Source organism: Bombus impatiens, unplaced genomic scaffold (assembly GCF_000188095.3).
Source record: "Bombus impatiens unplaced genomic scaffold, BIMP_2.2 scf_0107, whole genome shotgun sequence".
Taxonomy (NCBI): Eukaryota; Metazoa; Arthropoda; class Insecta; order Hymenoptera; family Apidae; genus Bombus; species Bombus impatiens.
Window position 1 is genome coordinate 394325 of NT_176526.1, and position 14231 is coordinate 408555.

General features: G+C 39.2%; 1 protein-coding gene across 15 annotated transcripts in view; it reads left to right on the forward strand.

The window, feature by feature from the left end:
* Positions 1–1128: 1128 nt before the first annotated feature.
* LOC100748280 (basement membrane-specific heparan sulfate proteoglycan core protein) overlaps positions 1129–14231 on the forward strand; it is a 189285-nt gene continuing 176182 nt past the window's right edge. For 10 of the 15 annotated variants that reach the window (XM_033318697.1, XM_033318699.1, XM_033318701.1 and 7 more), the window contains exon 1: positions 1131–1509. In XM_033318697.1, coding sequence (XP_033174588.1) covers positions 1432–1509 — 78 coding nt within the window. In that variant the 5' untranslated portion in view covers positions 1131–1431. Of the gene's footprint in view, positions 1510–14231 lie in introns of all 15 variants that reach the window. The other 5 variants (XM_033318695.1, XM_024364820.2, XM_033318696.1 and 2 more) reach the window with 3 other exon arrangements.

The following is a 14231-nucleotide window of genomic DNA, read 5'->3' on the forward strand; positions in this document are numbered from 1 at the left end:
ACAACTATCGACAGTTAAAACGAAGCTAAGTTTCTAGCAAAACTGATCGACCGGTCTTTAAAAAATACGTAATAATAGAATATTTGCATATTTATTGACTTGTTACTTTCCTACAAAAGGAATTCCACGTTAAACGGTATATTTTTGATATTATTAATCCATCCAAGATTATGATCTCTAAACGAAGGTTAGTACGTTTATAAAATTGTAAAACCAGTCATCTCGACCGCTGTGATAATTCCAGCGTTAGCGTCATGCTGGATCCACAGTTTTCCTGATAATCGACGCCGCCGTATCGAACGATACCCGATGAAAATTTAAAAAACGCCTGACAAGATGTACACATCGAGGGAACTGGTTAATTCGGATTCGGTAAACAGATCGTAGGAGCATTTTACACTTTGACGACTACCGGTCATTTCGGCTGCTATTGCTACAAGCAGCCACGATGCAAAATTATTTTGATTTTGAATAAATAAAAAGATCATTACATCGTCGTGGAAAAAAATGTAACACGAGATAGGAGTTTTCAAATGAAATCGTAAAGCCAGTGATCTCGATCGATGTGATAGTTCTCCTGTTAAAAAATCGCGTACGTCCACTTTTGGATCCTAGTCGCCTCGTGCGTGAGTACGAAACGATCGTGTCCGTGGCAGGAACAACTTACTCCTCTCCGTGTAGAGAAAGAATCTGCTGCGAGAAAAAGATGCACCGCTACCTTCGGCGAGCGACAAAGACGTTAGACCCTCGCAAAATATCGCGGAGTGGGGGCAGCCAGAGAAAGACGGCGTGGAGTGGGGAGCACGACGGAGAAAGACGCGCCGGAGACAACAGCAGAGGAGGGGAAGCTGTGGTCCAATGGTGGGGGAATATCGCGCTAGTGGAAGGCAGACGACTAGCAAAGGACAGAGCTACGGCGCGAATTGGTGGTTGCGAGCGAGGAGGAAGAGGTGGATGGCCAGAGAGGAGAGGGAAGCCCCGTGGACGGAGAGAGCAGAGAAAGAGGAAGTCAGCGGGTGAGAGACAGAACGGCGGAGCGCAAGGGAACGCAGCTGAATCTGTCGGCGAGTCGGCGGGGTGAGGGAAAAGCACCGGGCTTTTGAAAAAGTTTTATCTTGCCGGCGCGCTCGGCCTTTCAGACGCTACCGAACACCGGTACGCTGTTGTACGGTCTTGCGTGTCCCGCGTTGTCGCTTCAGACCAGTTTGTACGTCCAAGTTTGCCCGTAGTAGCCGGTCCTCGCAGTGTGGTCCTCACAGTCGGCTCCGTGAAGGTCCAGATCGAAGTGTCCTTGGAAGAAGGGGACCGGTCGCGCGATTTCTTCCTCGTCATGCGTTGACGAGAGGTTCCCTCGACGAACCCAGTGTACATAGAGAAGAACACCGGTGGACACGCTGCTCAACTACGGGGCTAACAGGTCCACATCTCATCATGAGGGATTCTAGCTCGCTGAGGAGCTGCCTCTTGCTGCTGCTCGTCGCCAACGCCGCCCTCGTGCACGCATCCGAGGCAAGTACAGTTGATCTTTAATTTCCTTTACGATTAATCGTATCGAGCACTACTAAAGCGATACGATGACTGGGACCAGTGACTTTTCAGACCGAATCGAACGTTTGTGGATTTAGAACGAAGTTTGAGCGAATGGCAGAGCTAGCTAGCCAGGTCGAGTTCTAGAGAATCCCTCAAAGGATTTATAAGTCGTTCATCCTAATTTCCGAATATATCGTAGATACACCGCAAATTTCTTTCAAGATTCTAAAGAATCATAGAAATTTCCAGTTTGAACTAACCGATCGATGTGGTCGCAAGTTGTAAGTCGTAGAAGATATGTTAAGAAGTTTATGAGCCACTTGTTCTAATTTCTCGGAATATTATAGATACCTCGAGTTTCTTTCAAGATGCTCAATAAGTATGAGATATCTAGGCCGAGAACTTCACAGAGTGATAGAGGAATTTCTGTGAAACCTGTGGAAACAACGTGAAAAATATCCTCCCTGGTACTGACCATCCACTAGCCCAACATTCAGGAACATGAAAGAACGAGGAATCGCTGGCCAATTGGCACCAGGCGATTGAATTTTTTGGCAAGTCTCGTAACCGCCTCCTAAAGTTCACTCACCGTGATTATTCGAGGCATGTACCGGTGTTACGTGGAAACGATAAGCATCTTCGCATATTTATCGTTGAGAACCGGCCTTATCTATCGCTTTGATAGCCTATACGTTGCTGAACAATACCCGATATACGATCTTCTGTTTGATATTCGATTGGCAATCCTGACTTAATAGGACTTTGATAATTATTTGGAATTGTTATATCATCTATTCTTCTGTAAGAAAATTGTTCGTTTTTTTTATATCGGAGGATTCGTAGGTACGTTTGACAGACTCACTTTGGTTGTTGGCCAAAATAGAATTTACGCGTTGGCCAGGGGTAACATCGGTTTCGACAGTGCTCGGTTTCGTTGCCGAATTTCCAAGTTTCGCTCCTTTGGACGCTCTTGTACGCTTTGTTTACATGGTCAGCCTTGGACATTGGCTGTAAGTGGTACTCTTGAGTCATCGAGTTACGACGAACAATGTATGCTGGTCGTGCGTTATGAGACCTGGAATAAATTGCATAAAAAATTTATTAATATATTCGATAAAGCTTACATAGTGGAATGATTAAGATCGTTATGTCGTAATCGTATTTCTAAGATTAATACGAAACGCGCATCATATGCCAGTGGCGCCGCATTTTTTATCTTTGATTTGTTTCAATAAATTTGATCGGCAGCGTAATTATTGGAAAATCCGGAGCTCGCGGATTGTCGTAAATCAGAGTCAGAATACGCGAGTGCCTTGCGTAATCTCGTTTCAGCATAATTGTGCAATGTGGTCAAATAGTGTTAGTGATTTGGTACAGCGAAGCAATAAGGTTATGTAGATTATGTACATACCTGATAGTCAAACAGCTTAGTCGAATGATAGGGTAACAGAACATCGTTGACTACACATTCAGCGTTTTTGCTTTACGGTGTAGTTACACAGCGTGTACGTTACAAATAGACTATGGATGTTTACCAGGGTATTTAAAAGTATAAAATTGTGCAGAAGGTGTACGACGTAGAAAAGTGTACGAAATATCCAATGCAAAGCAGCCGTTATAATATTTAACAGAAAACAAATCCCTGGACTCTATTGAATTATTAATTGAATGTCTGCAAAAACCTGAATATGCTTACGTCGCCGTATTCTAATTGCAAGAATACGATGCGGCAATGGTCTCAATGTAAAAAGTCGTAACTTATTGTACGGAGTAGTCACGCAGAATATAGAAATTGTACGGACAAAGTATACGTTTAACATTAAGCTTGCCAGGTCTGGTTAAACGACTGGTTTCAAAATTTAATTTCCAATTGTACGTTCGTCGCTATTCCTTTTGTTCCTCTAACTTTATGTAAATTCTTATATCAACAAAAATTGAGAGATTGATACAGTTAGACGAACAAAAGAAATAACGACGAATATACAATTTTCAATAAAATTTTGAAATCGGTCGTATTTAACCTGGTTAAATATAATTCTTGCGCTAACGTATCTACATAGTCGCATAGTACGGAGATGCAAGGTTGCTAAACGAAAGTATATGACACACAGAGATGTATGAAATATCCGATACAGAGTAGCGTTTGTAATATTTAACAGGAAAGAAATCTTTTGATTCTATTGAATTACTATAGTTACATGCGTGTAAAAACTCGAATATGCTTGTGTCACCGTATTCTAATTGCAAGAATACGATGCAGTAACGATTAGAATGTAAAAAGAATGTAAAAAGTAACTTGTTATTAGATAATATAGTCACGCAGATGACTACTATACTACAAATTCTATAGTCGAAGTATATATTTAAATATAATTCTTACACTAATGCACCTACATAGTTGCGCATAGTACAGACATGCGAGGTAGTTAAACGAAAAACAGACGTGGAAAGAGAAACGATGGCGACGTGATCAACAAGTACATCGATCCGTGTCTCTGCTTTGGCTTCTCCTCGATTATTATTCGTAAAGGTTCGCGCGATACGAATAATTCGCGGGACTCGATCGTATTCCGATCACATCGAGAAGTTTGGAGGCGCGGACAGAGCTCGCGTCAGCTTTGCAAACTGCCAATCCGTCGAAATGTCATCCGCTGTCGATGGATTTTTGCATTGCTACGCTTTTCCCCCTAGTTGAACGCTTAATACGTTTCTTCAGAAAAGGTGGAAAGCCGATGTAGAAAAAATTCGCTTTTGAATCATTATCGTCGATAGTTTTGCAGGTATATTCGTTAAGTATTAATGATAATAATATAATATAAATCTGTATATCAAGAATTACGAATCGCAAATTATTCTTTGGTATAGCGGATTGGTTTTCTTGCTGTACGATTTCTTCATTTGGCCGATCTGGATTTATAAATTACGTCTAGCAGTGCCGTAATAATAATCCAATGTAACGTACAGCAACATAGTACGATGTAATGGAATATCATGTAAGATATTTTATGGTGTTGTAATTACAATATAACAATATTTATTTGCACTTGTAGCATTTTTTGGTACTTAATTCTTGGTTTCACTATTGTGATACTCGTAATCGAATATCAAATTGTGTTTAGATATGTTTATTATATATTTATCATATAGATAGAATATCAAATTGAATTGCTACATTTCCATGTCGTTGCAATTGTAGCACAAAGTTGAAACGACGAATCGATAATAATTTTTGTATATTTTGTCGGAACTCGAGGTACATTTTAACGTTGAAAGAGATACAATTGAATGGAGAAGGACTTGAGAGAAGGTCGAAATAAAGTTTAAGTTACTTTGTTTTAGCAGACAGAGTTTTATCATTTTCCTTCTTACTCCACCAAATTTGATTCTTACGAAAATCATTGATTAATACAGCGGCATTTATTTTTCATTTTCTTAGTTGATAGCGATTCGACGAACGTGTGTTTGGTTTGTGTAATTCGATCGATGTAAGAGATGTTTCCAGTTATCTGCAATCGTGACCAGAGTGTCGACGTTAAGGTTTTTTTGAGAATAACAAGATTTACATTATGTTATAGCGTTTGGCCTTCTTAGTGCTAAATCCAATTTTTAAAGATGTTTGCAAAATACTTGATAATCTGATAAATCCAGGCCGAGAGATGGTAAGAACCTTGAAACCTTGTCGATAATCGTGATATCTGGTTGATCTACTTTTCAGACTCCCTAAGCTATTCTTGTTCGCCGCTATTCTAAAATAAAACTCACTGAAATCTAAACTACCATTCTGTGCTACGTGGAAGTAAAAAATATCTAGCAGCATCGGATCGCCTATATACACGTTACTCTGTTCCAGTATCGTTTCGGTCATTTTCTCCTCGATTGATTCGATTTACTTTTGTCGTCGTAATTTCATTATGTTCCGCTCACTATCTTTACGAAAGCTTTTGCGCTATATTATACGCGTTACGCGGATCATTTTGAAATTCCATCAACTCTGTAACGCCATCTGGCTATCACGATTACGATGGTAAAATTTGAAACACGAAAATTTCAACGCGAGCATACGTACACATAGCGAGGTATTTAATGCAAACGTTTTCTTACGTTGCTATTCAACGTTGATATTCAAAAGTTAGAACTAAAGCTCGCAGACAAATCACGTTAGTTTGTTAATTCTTTATTTCGTAAAAGAAGAAAATTCCTTAATAAGACTGTTAATATGAGAAGATTGGGAGCTTCCAATGCTTCTTTTCTCGTTAAAAGTCAACGAAACGCGCATTCAAAGGCACGTACACTTTCACAGTGCAGGTTTTTGACGAAAACGTTAACATTAAGAAACACAGATCGATTTATTCAGCTGTTGAGAAAGTTGGACAAATCTGAGATATGGAAACAGCCAGGTCAAAATGATCATCGCGAATGTAGCCAAGGCTCGTCTTTGGTCGGCTAATACGAACAGTGATCGTCCTATTGAATTATCGTGCGATAACTGGACGCATGATTACGTTATCTATTTACGGTATCCAACATCGCGTCCAGTAACGCGTTTGCCGCAAACCGGTCAGTTTGACTGGAAACAGCGAACAGTGTGGCGAATCTGCCGCCAAAGTACATATACTTGGTACGTTCAGAAGAATAGTTTTTGGCTTGGTCACAGAGAAATTTCTGTAAATCTTCGAACCGTGCAAATGCATTTATAGAGCGGTATTTATAGGCGGAATCGGAGCAACGATCTTTAAGGCATGAACCTAGCACGATGAGATCTCTTTTGTTAAATGTTCTATATTTTTCGATGTCTCGTGTTTCAGAGTTTTTAAAGAGGATTCTGCATCTCGGTTATATACGGGTTGGCAACTAAGTGATTGCGGATTTTGTCAATACCACTTAATGACAAAATCCGCAATTAATTAGTTGCCAACACAATGTAAATCTTTGTTAGGAGAATGATCGGTTTAGCCTGTTGAAGGATGCTGGAGTCCGCTTAGAATGTCAATAAACGATAGGCTGGTACCGCATAGTTGTACCAAGCGCGATCATCGAATGTGGAAATTTTGATAAGACAGTTCCTCTTTTCATTTGCTCTTTATCACCTGACGTCTATTAGTCATTGCTGTTTCAGTTATCTGTGTCAGTTGATTTCTTTCTTAAGAAGAAGGCCGAATTCAGAAGAAGTATTCGTCGCAATAGAAGCCGATAATGTTTAGACAAACATACGGTTTATTATTGGAATTATCAGGATTGTAGCGTGAAACGTTGAAAGAAATCAGAGTGAAAGTTGTAAAAAGTAATACGACGCAAGATGGAGAAGATAGAAAGGATGGCTGAAGTTTCCAGATACATAAGAGTGAAAATTTTATATTCAAAAAGACACGTGCGAAGATATATAAGAAATGTAAAATTTATAAAAATGCATAGCAAAGATACAATAGAAAGAGAAAACAACGTAATAAATATTTATTGTTACATTCCATAAAAATGGGGGTATTTTTCTAACAAATTCCATGATTTTGCTCGTTTTCCTTGAAATAGTAATTCACCATACGAAATGAAGTTCAGTGTCAGATATTATATTTTCTAAATGTGATACACGAAATTGAAATGACAATATTTATAAATTATTACTAATTATTATTTTTATACCATTTCTCCTACTCATCTTCGCTCTCTTGTCGTTCTAAAGAATAATGTCGTTCTAAATATTCTATTCTGAAGAAGAGGAGAAAAGATTTCATCAGTTAGGAAACATATGTTTATTAAAGGATTCACTGGTGAATATTTAATCGAAGTTGCCTTGGGAAAAGGCATTCGATCAATTACCACGCTGAAGAATAGAAACTGATCTTTGTTTGAAATAAATCTCTATCATCTAGTTTCCTTGGTTTCAGCAACAAACAGATCTTTTCGTACTTGCGGATATGTCAATCTTCATGAGAGATTTGCTGCGTAAAACAAACGTGAAACTATCCAGATGAATAATTAATTCTCAAATTGAATTTGTATGTCGAACGATCCTTTTCCACTAGGAGATACCTTTTTTCTTTTATTGGGATAGTTGTAACGTGAGACGAAGTCGACTGTGAAGTAAACGGATATTGAATTAAGATGGTCTATTCCGGGGACACCGGTATGGTTACGGTTCATCGGTGATTCGATTGTCTTGAGAACAGACTTCCTCTCTTCAACTTGTGTCGGTCAATCTAAAACTCGAGAATCGCACGCTTCTTCCTATTTTGATTAATAATCATTTATCCACATACTTTGATACGTAGTGACCACCACTGTCGATGATAGTGTCGTCAGTGATCAATAAATTAATCCTTGACTCGTACGACCAGTGCACAACTTACATGTATTAATTGTATATATTCAAAAGTAGAGAAAAATGATCTTATCGTTTCATACGATTCAGAAAATCTTACGAGTTAGCGGCGAATCTTCGCCGATTTGGATATAAGAAAATACATAGAGAATGCATATAATATAGAAAAATGTATAATGTACGGTGGTGTGGAAAATATACATTGGAACATGTAATATGCAGGTTTCTGGCCGGATAGAGTTTTCATTTTGTATTCCAGAAATATTATTACAAATAGCGTTATTATGTTAAAGAGATCGTAACTGATGTTGTATTTTTATTCTTTTTTTACTCGTCTATCCTTACACCTAATAATTAATTAAAATTCTTCCAGACCCGACTTTTAGGATACAAAGCGGGAAATTTGTCTGGCTGGAAACTCTTGCACGTCAGCGTACGCTGGAATATTTATCATAATTTTTAATAAATCAAACGAATCTATATTCGGCGTCTGTTTCTTCTATCTTGTCCATAAAGATTTCAATCCGAGAACTAACGAAAAAGAGAAGCAATCGGTTGAGCTTCTGAAAAATTCGATTGTTTTCCAAACTATTAAAAAGCGCACGGAGTTGTCGAATCTAACGTGTAAAATTCGCCAGTGGACTAATTTTAATCGTCGATCGATGCCAATCTTGTTTAAAACGCGACATTGGAAACCATTTAAAGTCTTATAAATAAGAATGTCCTTATCGATCAGTTTAGTTTCTCTCGGATATTCATTCGAAGAATCAAAGATTCAGCTAGAAAATCGGTTGTACGGTTGTTCTTCTGCAGGCTGAATCCACGACCCATTGGATGGAAGATTCGATGAAAGACCGAGCATCTCAATTAAGGCGATTCTTCTTATTCCGTACGGAAAGAAACCGCACAAATCATGGGAACCAAAAGTAAAATCGACCGGCATTTGTACGGAGCCTGGCTAACTTTTCAAATTACGCGTCCCATCGGGTCCGTGGAAGCCTGAAAAATCTCGAAGAAATGCTTCTTTCGTTCCTCGTGCCGTAGAGAAGAGTCGTATCGAGCGAGGCCGCGTGCATTACCATATTTTTCATAAGGTACAAATCTTTGGAGCTTTTTCCCCGGCCTGGAAATGGCCAGCTGGACGTGTCCAGCCAGCAGAGAAAGAGATACAACCGGTGACAAGCGACGTGAAAAGGATTTCCAGCTTTTTTCCCATCGAATCCACGATGGAAGCAATCTGCGCTATAGTCTGTTAGCTGTTAGCAACGTTTTTCGATGACGTCGACGGTTTTTTACGACGGTGATTAGATTCAAAAGTAAAATACCTTGATACAGTTTACTCAGGGGATTTTACATGTTTTTTTTTATCGTATTATCGTAAATAGTATTTTATTCGAGGGTATCGGGCTGCACAGAGGCTGGACGAATAAAATTCACATTTCGATTTGCAACGAGGCAATTCGTCGGAATTTTTATCACCTCGCTAGTTCTAATCTAACGTCACGTTAGCACATATAGCTCATTGTTAGCACAATGAAGTCACGCTTGAATTTTTCTGACGGATGGATTAATAACTTTGGATGCTCGAGACTATTTTAAGTAGCGTGTAAAATATTAGCCTGATAAGAGATAAGTGAAAAAAGTGGTGATAAGAACGGAAAAAGCTTATTATCTAATTGTTAATTTCCTTGAATCGGTATTGTGCATGATGCGGATCGGCGTTCGGGTTTTTATCAGAATAGTTGGCTAGTCTACCGAAGAATAGCCTAATAATGGATTTGACCTTGTGCAAATTGCTATGAAGCTGTAAAAAAAAAAAAAAAAGAAAGATAGTCTGAAGGAAACCACCATTGCTTAATGGTGTATGATAAATTGTTAGTTATCGTGCAAACTCTATTTCCTTTAGTTTTTTGCAGCTGTCGCGGACATAAATATAGCAATCACATTGCTCGGCAATTTGAAATTATAAAATGCAGCATGAAAGAATTCCTGGAATACATAGGCTTTTCATATATTCCAAGAGCGAGAATGTTCGATACAATACAATGAACGTTTATTCCTGGATAAAATGGATTAACTCGCAGCGCTGCGCTCTTCTTCTATTTTCTAATTTCCAAAATCTAGGACACTGGCAAGACTTGTTACCAATTTCAGAAGATTCCTCGTGCTTCGGGAAATCTAAAATTGGACAATGTATAACGTTTCGATTCTTCTTAAACACGTCGTAAGTTACGAAGTCCGGTTCGAAGCATCCGGAAAGCTTCGATCGATCGCCAAGTCTGCGATCTTGACAGGATCTTTATTTAAGTTTAGAAGTCTCAACTCCGATACTTGGCGTCTAATATTAGGCCATCCACGAGGATTCGATTGTTCTTTAAAAAAAAGAAAAAAAAGGCTTTAAACTGTATAAAGTGCAAAGACGTAGCTAGAAGACTCGAGAAGAGACGCGAAAGGTTGGCGACACTCGAGCAAATCCAAGATTTAAAGAATTTAGTGTTCGGGACGCTTGTTGGCCAGGGTACAAGGTCTTGCCGGCGATTTAGTTATTTACAGTGTCACAGAAATCGCATTAAAGCCGGTAGAGTGGTGGGAGGGAGCAGGATTTTTAGGTACGACGACTGGGGGATCGATTTCTCATTGCCAGCCTCGTTTCGAGTTCTCGAAGGAGCGTGCAAGTACCGCTTGTCCCTGAGTACCGGCGCTCTCAAGTGCCTCGCGACGAGTGCAAGCTCGAATGCCTTATCGCCAGAAGGGACCGACTACTTCACGCGAGTCGATTCACACAGCCGATTTCACTGACCGCAATTACACGTGGTTCCAAAAGAAATGACACCTCTTTAAAGATTTCCAATTACGAAAATAGATTCTTTGCACAATGTTGCTGCATTAGATTTAAATCGCACTTGCTTTATACTTACAATTTGAGTAATAAATTATTTGAGTCAGTGAGATGATCGGATTAAGCTAGACACAATGGCTTTGTAACTGGGCAAATTTGGTTATGGCTCCATGAAAAACATATTGCTTGTATAATGTTATTTCGTTAGATTTAAATGGAAAAATTCTTGGACAATTCTTGCAATTTTAGTAACAGATTGCTTGTGTCAGTGAGATGATCGGATTAAGCTAGACACAATGGCCTTGTAACTGGACAAATTTGGTTATGGCTCCATGAAAAATATATTGCTTGCATAATTTATATCGAAAAATTCTTGGACAATTGTTGCAATTTTAGTAATAGATTATTTGAGTTGGATTAAGCTAGACAATGTGCCTTATAACTCGACAAATTTAGTTATCCTTCCATGAAAGATAGATCCCTTGCACGATGTTTTTGCATTAGATTTAAATGATTCTTGATTTATTCTTGCAGTTTGTGGATGATAAAGTAAAACATAAAAATATTTGAGTACATTCTATTAGATTAGAATTGGTATACAGTTTGAGGTAGGGGAAACTGGTTTAGTCTTAATCAAGAGATAACACTTGGTGTCAGTTCAAGAAAGCGATTGCAAACTTCTGGTTGATGTTCTTACGTGGCAGATGTTTTTCATTAGAAATATGTATCGGAATTGGTCAATCCTTTGATCGTGAAAAAGTTGCGAATCTTCGTAAAATAGCGCGTGATTCATCCTAGTTGTAGATTAGATTTTATTCTAAGAAGCAAGCAAGCCTTTAATCTTTTCTCGTGTCAATGAATCTGATTTATTGTTAGATCACTCTGTTCGAAGCGTCATTAATATCGAGAAGATTGCTTGCCAATAGTCTGTTTTAAGACTCGAAGAAACGGCCTGTCAGTGTTTTAGTCATCTGAAAGCTCAGCCTGTATAAACGTAGACAAGTACCACTCGAACAGCAACCTAAACGTTCACTCGAGTCAATAAGGAGGACGTGAATTGCGTTGCCTTTAATTAATTCGATCAGCTGGCGACGAAACAATTAAAACGCCAGCTTTTCCCACTTGAGCGTGAATTTTTCTGTCGACAAGTTTGAGTCACAGATCCGTCTCTTAGTGCTGGTCTTGACTCTCGCTAGCATTGTCAATGTACGAATGATTTTCTATTCAAGCAACGCTGCTCAGGGATCAATTGGCTCTGTTTCTAACAGAGCAACGTACAATAGGATATGATTCAGGCGCGATAAATTAGAAATTAGTAGAATAGTATTTAGAACGATGCATAATGTCGTATCATGCATTTGGCTAGATCCAGTCTTTGACCTACTTTTCTTAATTTTACAGCTTGGTCTATCATTTGCATCAAAGTCTAGGTTTCTCTTTCAATAGCTCTATGAGCTCACTGAAATCACTGGCGCAGCATCGTATCAACCAGGTGTCTTCATCTGGATCATCAGCTTTCCTAGAAGATCGGAAAGATCGTTCAGATTACTTTGATCGATCGACCACGTCCACACAGACACCGATGACCCACTTGTACGTTTTTAGGCGGCAATTATGGTTCGATGCACGGTTGTTTTATGACTCCGGCAAGTTATGACGTCTATGGTTTTCTGGAAACAATAGCGAATTATTATGATGACTTCATCTCGATGGAAATTACTAGGATGAATTTCTCATGTCTCGAAACAAACTCAGCCAGTTTATCCATCAATTATCGTTTCATAGGCAAACTGCAGACTCAGCCAAAGTCCAGCACTGTACAATGAAATGAATAGTTAGTGGGATACCACTTGAAGAAGAGGCACTCCCACGATTGTTATTCACCTAACAGTCTTTTTTATCTGAACGAACGGATACAAGAGACGAGGATTGTTCCCCATTCGTATGACGCGATTGCTTTCATTTCAGGGTTCGTTTCGCAATCGAACGACTCGATTTTATATCTGATGGAAAAGTTATGGTGTCGCAAGTGTTCTCGTCTGGTGGAACAGCCCCGAAACGAGTCTCGACTCATCGGCTGTTTAATCGATTTTTCGCGTAATCCTAGTCGGGCTATCAACCTCCTCATAATCGCCGGTTTGTTAGCTTTCCCCGTCAAATATATATATATATTATATCCATGGTGTACGTGAGTTTGGTTGGTAGTAGCCCGTGCGTTATAGCGAGCTTCTAAATTAAAGCTTCGAATAGCAGTAGCTATCGATACGGATTGATAAAATTCTGATGCAGTATACTGTTATAACACAGTGTATAAAATGCTCTTGTAGAAACTGAATCGAGAGAGAAATTATCGTCGTGTAAACGTACCTTTACGTGGATCGGGTCATTGATCTTTTGGCTGGCAAAGATTTTGAAAAGTTTCTTTACTTGTCGATATCTGAATTCACTCATTCGGCGAAACAATGGAAACTTTCTACGATGAAAGGAGTTGCCGAAATGTATGAAGCGTAAAATTTCGTTTAAAGCTAGTTATCGATCCACAGGTAGATTTGAATCTTCCGGAAAGTTCGTCAGTTATTTGAAGAACGTCTCACCCATAAGCAGAGTGACGAGTGTTTTCCAGCAGTTTGTAAATATGTGAAAGACGATCGTACCATTTGGATTCTGCTTGTAGTAAGAATAGAAGATCGATAGATGGAAAGAGAAAGATCGAAAGTAGGCTGTGTGGTGTGGCTACCAGCCCCGAATGAAGTAACTTCGACGCCCGGACAGGTAGGATCCCCGAGGCTTTGGTGCATCTGGTACGCATGCACTGGTAAATAACGTGTTTGCGCGTCCCTTTCACCGGCCCACCGTATCGATCCGTTTCCGCATTGGTTGCTTCAGCTCGTTTTTCGAATTTCTCGTGGATTTGCGACCCGGTCCAGCCCGTCGGAATTTATGGAACGAGTCGATCTCGCCAAGAATTTCCCGGGCAATTGCTGGCTTCGCTTCGATTGTGAGCTACAGAAATTCGCAAACCAGGACTGTCTTCAGCCTTTCGTACTCTTCGTCTTATGTTAGCTCGACGTACGTGAAATGTGGTTTCGTCAATTTTTAATTTGCTCGCGAAATGTTCTTCCATCATGCACCATCGAAGATGTTAAGGAAGAGGAAATCAGCGTTAAGAAAGTTCACGATAAAAATATCGAAAGTATATCCCGTTGTGACGAGCAATCGGAATATTCGCGCGATTTTCACGTACGAGCCTAAGTTTAGACAAAAATTGTATGAAACGTAAATTTGCAAAAGAAATATAAAGTTGTTAAAAAATAATGTTGCGATAAATTTAGCACTGGCATTTTCTGTCTCACTTGGATAATTTTGTAATCTATAGATTGACTTCGAAGAAACCGATAGCTTCGTTCTGAGAATTAATTCTTCGGAAAATGTAACATCGATAGCAATTAATCATCGGGACAGCCCAGTGAATCACAGAAATTGCGGAAGTTACGTCGATCAAGTACACAACGTTTTGAAAAAACTACATGACGGGTACCTGCTATA